This window comes from Belonocnema kinseyi, chromosome 6 (assembly GCF_010883055.1).
Source record: "Belonocnema kinseyi isolate 2016_QV_RU_SX_M_011 chromosome 6, B_treatae_v1, whole genome shotgun sequence".
In the NCBI taxonomy this organism is placed as follows: Eukaryota; Metazoa; Arthropoda; class Insecta; order Hymenoptera; family Cynipidae; genus Belonocnema; species Belonocnema kinseyi.
The window spans coordinates 136,958,383-136,967,375 of record NC_046662.1 but is presented as its reverse complement, the minus strand read 5'-3'; the positions used below and the strand labels follow the sequence as shown (position 1 = coordinate 136,967,375).

General features: G+C 31.7%; 1 protein-coding gene and 1 long non-coding RNA gene across 3 annotated transcripts in view; both read left to right on the top strand.

Moving 5' to 3' along the window:
• The window catches only part of LOC117175620, a 5,212-nt gene extending 3,909 nt beyond the window's left edge, over positions 1–1,303 (top strand). Inside the window, exon 4 of the mRNA XM_033365329.1 lies at positions 1,247–1,303. Within this exon, the coding sequence (XP_033221220.1) occupies positions 1,247–1,303 (57 nt within the window). The remainder of the gene's footprint in view (positions 1–1,246) is intronic.
• A 555-nt stretch (positions 1,304–1,858) lies between these two features.
• LOC117174719 lies at positions 1,859–7,935 on the top strand. 2 transcript variants are annotated; one of them, XR_004467347.1, is made up of 3 exons: positions 1,859–2,115; positions 7,189–7,403; positions 7,732–7,935. It is a non-coding gene; the product is annotated as an uncharacterized LOC117174719 (long non-coding RNA). The 2 variants fall into 2 exon arrangements; XR_004467348.1 differs by having other exon boundaries at positions 1,861–2,115; positions 7,189–7,378.
• Positions 7,936–8,993: the final 1,058 nt, after the last annotated feature.

Sequence of the window (8,993 nt, the reverse complement as noted above, 5' to 3'; positions counted from 1 at the left end):
TTATATGACTTAAAAATATAATATTTCATTGAAAAAATCATTTCATTATTCTAATAAATAATCAATATTGTATTAAAATACTATTCTAAAAAAAATCTAAAAAGGAATTTCTCCTAGAAACCTGTTGGAAAAATTGAATTTCTTTTGAACGATTTTTTTGGATCGATTCTTGCTAGATCGATTCTTTGGGTTCGATTTTTGAGGTGAATCGATTCTTGAGAAACGATTTCAAGATCGATTCAAGAATCGATTCTTTCTAAAGAATCGAACATCCCTAGTGCGTACTAGTTCGCATTTTAGACTGTTCTGGAGATTCTGTAGTCTGAAGTAATCTGGACTCTCCAGGGTTGCGAAGTGACGCGTCACTAGAGGATTTTTACGTAAATTACCTAAATTAAATAAATTAACGTAAAGACGGTAGAAAACCGGTAAATTACATGACAAAGATGGCGGTTGTCTGTTTTGAACCTTAGAATTTCCTAGAACGTGAAATAACCTCCTGCAAACCCTAATTAATTTAAGGATTCTAGATATTACATTAACGAACGTTTAAAATCACGAGAAAAAAATTTTTGGGAGGATTTCAAATAACCCCTGGAAAGCCCTAAGTTGTGAGATAGTGAAAGCAAAATTTTAAAATATAGACTAAAGCGTAGCTAAGTGCCTATTTTACGATAAACTATTGACGAACGGTGGTTATAAACGCCTTCTAGGTCATAGGTATGTAAATAGTAATTAGTTATAAATACTTCAATTATATTCTAACCTACACTCGAAAGAATTGTTTATAAATTAGTACACGTTCAAATAACTTTTAAGATTATAATAAATTGACGACGTGTAGATGTATGTACTTCATGCGAAAGAAAATTATTTTTTATCACGAAGTTAATACCAATAAAAAGGTATCTTTATAACTATATTAAATTCAGTTGCTTTTTCCGTGAATTACATTGTTTTTATTTTTAGAAAATTATACTGTTAAGGTTTAGATGTTGGACTTTAATAAGAATTTAAATTGAAAAATAATTTCAATTTAATTTTTCCACTATTTAGTACTTGTAATTAATCATTTAATTTACGATAATGAAAGTTTAATTTGTCATACAAGTTCTCTTTATTCATAAAATATTTCTAGATCATATCATTTTACTTTTAAACCACTAATTATTGATTAGTGTTATTGACATTATTGTAGTCATCGCTGATAAATGTTTACTTACATTTGTTTATTTGTTTTTTTCAGGAAACTTTGCTTATTCATCTACATCCACTTAGGGACGGTCAACGCAATGAGAAGTAGGCGGCCACAGATTCTCAGAGCTAGCGCCGCGTACAATTCGTCTGTCAACTAGATCGTATGTGCATGTGTCAGTGCACGTATATGTGTATATAGTTCTTTCATGTATTTTCATTTCATTATAATTAAAGGTAAATGAAAGACTGAAAGCAAAATTTGAAGAATATGAGACAAAAGACAGATAAGCAACATTTTTTAATGTTTTTTAAATCATATTTCCATAATTTTGCACTAATTTTTTCGTATGGTAATACGAAAATGAAAATTTGCAGACACAAGTTTTTCAGGTAGTCAGTCTCACATGACAGTTTTCAGATTCCAGGGCCAGTCGACAGTCAATGCTTTCGATTTCAAAAGTCAACCTTCCCTTGCCCCGTTCACCCGCTGTCGACAGCAGCGCGCGTACGATTGGTCTGCGAACTTAGTATAATCATAATAGTCTACTTGCGTCTATGGCCTATAGCCGTCTACTTCCCATTGCGTTGTTCGCCCCTGCATTCACTGTCCACAAAGCACACGCAGTGGTTATGCACTTATGTCAGATCAGAGAAATCTCAGCCATCGAAATATTGGCAAGTTCTACATCGACGTAATTTACATTAATTTACATAATGTAGAAAACTTCGGACCTAAATTACGTGGTAAATTACTGTAGAAATCCACGTAAATTACCTGGAGTAAATTACGTACCCAACCCTGGGACTCTACTTTATGTGCAATTCGTAAAACAGGTTACCGAGGCCGTTACGGACCACGTGTGTTTACTATATTTCGAAAGCTGGCTACTCAAAGAAATTCAATATTTAAAGTCAATGGTGAGTATGAGTGTAAATAAAGCATGTCTATTGCAAATAGATGCATTAATCTATCATTTATGTAGGTACGTATAGATTAAGCCAATTGAAGGTTCCCAAAGAAAAAGGAGCCAATCCAGTTTCCTTAGTTTATAGAAAAGACAGAAAAACGTTTCCTAAGCTGAATTGTAATTACGAATTTAACTCTACCTAATTTACGCTAAAAAGGCATCGAGATTTGACGTAAATTAAAACATACGGTCATATTGCGGTTATCTAGATTACACATCAACTACAGACTGTCACATCCTTTAAATGTCCATTAAGGGCATGTCATTCTTCGAAAATTGTCGATTTTGCCAGTTTTAGGTTTCCCCGGCTTTTTTCTAGAATAATAAATATTTTGTCTTAAAAATTTAGGAAATGATAGCGAACATGCTAACGGGCGTCCCCACACTTTTTTTTGTGTTTTTTTTATCAAAAAATTGTTGATATTGCTAACAACACGCGTGTATATTTAGGGGTTATGTGTGTTACAATTCACCCGAGCGTTGCTTCCAAACTACACAATATTTTTGGCAGAAAACTTTGAACTAACAAATAAACATAGTAACTAATCTCCCGGAACTAACCTTGTTTGCAGGCAATCAAAAAAGTTTATTTCATAAATAATTTTCAGATTATCGGAAAGGCAGATATGAAAAACGACGTAACCTCAAAATAATGCATATGCATAAAACTTTTATTTACCACAATAAATTTTGTTGTTATTATTCCTCAAAAAAGAGTCCGGGTACGTCCGTTATGATATTTTATAGCATCTCCGAATTCAGTTTTTAAAAATTTTCATTTTCGTGGGGAAAAAGCCGGGAAAACTGTAAGTATCACATGCCCTAAAATATATCATCAGCCATTTTTGTAAAAATCGAGAAGTGCATTCGAGATATTGAATTAATGGATTTGATTAAAACAAAATTTATTCTAAAATCATACAGTGTTGAAAAAAGTGGTAAAAGCTAAAAAAAAATGACTTCTGGATTAGCTCATTTTGCTTAGGCACCCTCCAGTTATGTGTATTTAAAAAGGTAAAATGTTACACACTTGAATGATCGCCGCGAATATGAAACCGAATTTGAATGGGTTCGAGAACATCAGACAATTAAAACACAGGCAAGATGTGTGTGGTGTAAAAAAGATTTAGATATTTCAACTATTGGAAAAGCTTCTCTTTAAAGTCATGATACAAAATCCTCTAAACATATTGCCATGAAAATAGCAGAAAAAAATGTCTTCTACTGGGAACGTCAAGTATGAAGGTCAAAGAAGCGTTTCAAACCTGCAGTCAATATGATATTCAAGACACGACAGCTACTGTAAAAATAACAGGTACATATTTTTTTCTGTAAATGAAAACATACATTATTTCCTCATCCCGTATTTTAGAAAATGAAAACCTTTAATTTTTTGTTTGAAAATAATTTTCTTTCTGCAACTTAGAGGTTATATTAGTGTAACAGAAAATATTTTTCAACAAAATAAAGTGTTCCAAAGTTCAAAATAGTCTTAGGTTTCTAAATTTAAAAAATATATATAAAGGTCATTGCTAAAATAGAGACTGTATTGGACAAATAAAATTGTCAAAATTAAACAAATTCTCAAATGACCTAAGATTTTTTTCTAAATGACGGGTAACACAAAAGAGTGAAAAGACCCAATAAAGATATCAAGCAGTGTATTTGTAATATGTATAAACTTTACACGTTGCTAAAGTTCGCCTGACATGACCTGCTACTGTGATGAAACAAATAATTAAAAAAAAAGCATTTAAAAATATATACATAACAGATAAAAATATGGGAAAATGACTATTTTTTACGATTCATTTTAGCTCGAATTAATAACAATTTGAATAATTATTTTCCAGCTTTATCCTAAAATTGGACAAAAGACTTTTAGAAGAAACTTTGAAATAACTTTTTAAAATCCTCAACTCTAAAGCATTTAACTATACTTTTGATTTTGGTTTTTAGCAACTCAAAAGATGTGATATTTATGTATCTAAGTAATTTTAAAGGTGGTCTTCATATTATGTCACAATTTTTTTTTTTTACTTTAGTTTGGGAGAGATGTGTAGCAAAACATTTTTCTTACTTTTTTATTTGTAATTTTCAAACGAAATTGTCTAAAAGGTTGAAACTTTATCTAATTAAGCTTAAATGTCATTATTTTACTGGTAGTTAGAGAAATTAGTTATTTGATGAAAAAATCTAAAATGAGTCGTCTTGAACTGGTAAACTTTTTATCAATCACTCCTAGGAAAATACTGTAATAAAAGAACTTTTTGAACCTATCTAACAGGTTAACAATACTTTTTTAAAATTAAAGAAATATACTAAAAAGTAAGAGCGTCTTCATTACATCAAAGAATACTTTTGATATTTAAGCTTATTGTATCTTGGGGAAACTGTTTTATTACGTGCTCAACTGAAACTACTTCAACTTATATTTTTCGGAGTGATACTGAAAGAAAGTCATTGATGTATTTTGATTTTTGTTGTTGTATTTTACTTTTTTACTATTAATTGTATTAATAATAAAAGTTTAGTACCACAATGCGTTTTTTGCAGGCAAAAGAATCGATTCTGAGAATACATGCGAAGTCAATTCTACTGCTGCAAATGTAAATTCAGATTTTCTGTCATCAAAGGATTATTCTTTGAACAGGTCGTCCCATGTTATGAAAAAAAATTTATCTCAACGAAAATGTCACCAGAGCTGAGATTTTGTGGTGTTTACAGAATGTTATGAGCCATTCGTCAATCCGAAGCGTGACCAGTGCTGCCTCTTTGTTTCCTCGTATGTTTCCAGACAGCGAAATAGCCTCTTAAGTTTAAAATGCAACGAAAAAAGATTGCGTGCGGCATAGCTCCCTATCTCACTCAGTGCGTCTAAACTGCGCTAAAATCATGTAATCGGATAGTGATTGGATTTGATGAAGCTCTGAATAAAGTTGCTCAACGCCAACAAATGGATCTGAATGTCTGATTTTGGAACAGAGAAAAACAAGAAGTCTCCTGTAAGTATTTTTCATCAGTTTTCTTGGAACACACCAAAGCCGTTGATTTATTAGATGGAATCAAGAACGCCCTCACCGAAGAAATCCTAAAGTAAATAATCCAGGTTTCTATGGACAGCCCAAACGTCAATTTTAAACTACATACTGACCTCTCACATCTAACAAAAGATATGGAAGGGAATCAATCGCTTCTAGAAAAGGGTAGCTGTGGATTGCACATAGTTCATGGTTCTTTTAAGACTGGAGTAAATTAAGCTGGATAGACGATCGTTAGTTTCTTACCTTCTGCTTATAACCTCTTTAAAAATGTAGCCGCGCGTAGAGCTGATTATATTGTTTACACAGAATATAATCTTTTCTCAAGCAAGTTTTGTACTACTCGATTGATTGAAAATGCACCTGTGGCTGAAAAGGCGCAGACAATTCTGCCTCATTTAACTGAGTACGTAAAGTGTGCTATCAGAGATAAGAAAGTTCCTAAAAGTAAGTTCCATTGAAGTACTCTCTCACCAAAGCTATAACATGCTTGAATCCCACTCTCATTTCTAAAGACGTAAATATTGCGAAAAGAAGATTAAATTCTTGTCTTCAAATTTTAGTTGAGAAAAATTCAATTTCTGGGATTTTGGCTGACAGGACTAAAGAAGAGCATATTAAATTATACTCTCTTCCGTTCGTATCTGAGGCTGTAAATTGATATCGTCGTTGAGAAACGCGACTTGATCATTTTTGGGTACAAATGCTTGCATCAGCCGGAGAGGGCTTTGGGAATTTCCGTTTATTCAGTAGAATTGAAGAAAAACTTGATACATCTTTTTCGAAATGGATCTTCTATTTATCGAGAAAGTCTTAAGAAGAAACAGAAGGAACAAAATGCTGCTTTGCAATGGAGAAAACAGCAAACTTGTAGCTGAGAAGAAAAAGGAGCTAAAGGAAAAACGAATAAAAGTTTTAGCAGAAGCACAAAACAAAGCTGATTTAATGGAAGCAGAGATCGAATCTTTGGAAAAACTTTAGACTAAAGTTTAAACTAAAAACTGAAATAACAATATGTGTTAATGTATATAAAGACTCTCTAATGCTAATTAGTGTATTGATTGTTAATAACTTTAACAAAGTTACCTGAATCTATAATCTTCTAAGTTAGTTGAAGTTGTTACAATCTGTGATTTTATGTTTATAGGACTCTCTCTAATGATCATAATTTATATTCCTAAATATAAATATAAAAGTAAAATAATATAAAATGTTATACTATTAAAGTACTTTACGTATAAATATGTTGTTTTCAACTTGCAAATAGTTGTCAACTGAACTTGTCTTGAAGATTTCATGTTTCTTTAAAAAATACATAATAAAATCTTTGCATTTTCCTTTATTAGGCATTACATTTGTCTCATCCTACTTATTATGATTGCTCATACGTGAAAAATGGCACTTTTCGCAACAGCAGTATATATATTTTTTAAACCGGGAGAAATAAAGTATTTCCTTCAGGAGAACCGGCAGAAAAAAATGGAAAAAATAGTGGCCACCCTGTTTAAAGTAAAAATTCATTTCTTTGGTAAAATAATAAGCTATTTCATTGAAAACTTGTTTTTTTTATTCGGACAAAAAGGATTTTTTGTCCAAAGTTGAAATATTTTGTTGAATGTTAATTTTGTTATTGTTAAAAGTTAGTTCTTTTTTGTGGAAAACATTTTTTTCAACTGAAAATTTAACTTACTTCGATTGAATATTCCATAGCTTTAGTTGAACATTCATCATTATAGTTGAAAAATCACCAGTTAGGTTCAAATTGAAATATTTGCTTGTAAATCCGTATTTTTGGTTGAAAACTAATTTTTTTTTTAAACTAAATGTTTAACTATTCCAATTTTTCTTGAAAATTTAAGTATTTTGTTTTCAAAATTAATTTATTATTCAATTGGTTGCTCTTGAATGTATAACTTTTCAAACGTTTTACAAATGTTAATTTTTTTAAATTTGAGTTTGAATTTTTATAATCCATGTTTTAGGGACTTTCGACGAAGGCGAGCTATCTTCAAACGTGCAATGACGGTACGTCATTGAGCAGCGCGTGAACATTTCCGATCTCAGAGCGCGTGAGAGCACTCGAGATGGAAGAATGGCCCGCAGACAACATCAGCTCGAGTTATTAGAAGCGGCGGAGGGTGTATTATATGGTCTTGGAATAGACGACTCCATGTTAAGTTAAAAAAAATTATCTTATGTAAATTGCTTTTCAAACTTTAAACGCGTTTTTCTCAAAATGGTGTTTTCAAAGTCGGTGACCAACATTACTCGAAAACGGCTAAACCGATTTGTCTCAAATTTTAACACAAGCTTCTTAAATATATTTTTTAGTGATTAATCGAAGATTTTTTCTCATCGATAAATATTTTTTTTTATGAAAAATTTAAGGCCGAAATTTTGGTCAAAAATCGATTTTTTTTAGAGAAACCGCCATTTTGTCAAAAACATTTATTTTGCTTATTCTTTCGATCAGTTACTAGATTTAACATTACTTTAACGAAATCTGTTTGGTTTTTTAATTTCAGATGATCCAGTTCAGAGATATAGTGGTCACCGCAAAACGTCTTTTTTGAGAGGAGCTCCCGGAGATCAGCTGTAGCTCCTAACCAATTTTTGAAAAATATAAAGTGTCATGACAATGCTGTATTGCTTAAGTGGAAAATCTCTTGATATTTTATATGTCAATTTTCATCGTTGAATTGATCATTTTAAAATAAATTCACCATCAGGTTTAGGTGTTCAAAATTAACCCTAATTAAACTTTTTAATTTCAATTCGAATATTCCAGATCGTAAAACTTAAATCGAAAAATCCACTTTGTTTTACTTCATCTTCTTCCTATTGATTAATCGAGAGTCAGGCGGTGATATAGAGAAAAATATTATTGCTTCACGTTATCGTATATTATACCTTCAAAATTGTATTCACAACAAGGAAAAGTCATTACAACTAGTATGTAATAGAAAAAAAAGGATCGTTATTTAAAATATTTAACACAAAGGGTTCGATGATGGCTCGTTTTAAAGCTTTTTTTTTTGGTGTTTACGAATCATTTCCTGAGCATTTGTATGTATTCCTTCAATGAGATTAACAGTCATAACAAAAATTCGACAACACTTGCAAACCGGAGATTTTTTCAGAATTTCATAAGGACTTCCTTATGAACAATGGTAAGAAAAAATATTACTGCCACCACTTTTTCCTAGCCGAAATTCTAATTTGAGTGTACAATTTATGAAGAATTTTTTTTCATTTTGATAATTTTTTACCGCGGACGAGAGGGCGACCGTTTTAATGCAATAACGATTGATCATAAGCATTTTTTGAAGACAAAAAAATATCTTACCTTGAAAAATGAACGTATGAAGCAAATTTGAATTTTTCAATGATGAAAATAAGGCGTGCTTCTTGAGAATGTACTAAAAATGTGCCCAATCCGAAGATGATTCGCCGTTTAGTGGCAAAATTCAACGAAAGTAGTTCAGTGGTTCAAAACCTTCTATAAAGTCGACGGATGCATTCCGAACTGCTGAGCGCGGCGCCGATATGAGATGTTTGGATGCTCAGCAACATCGGCTCGTACAGCTTTAATAACCTCATTGCTCCGACGTGGGAGCTTCTTAATCTTCGGTGTTGATGTTGCCACTGAACCACTTTCATTGAATTTTGCCACTAAACGGCGAATCGTCTTCGAATTAGGCACATTTTTAGTGCGATATTTAGCCCTATATGTACATTGCGTCAGAACATCCGAGGACTGATTTTAAAAATAAAAAAAAGGGTCAAT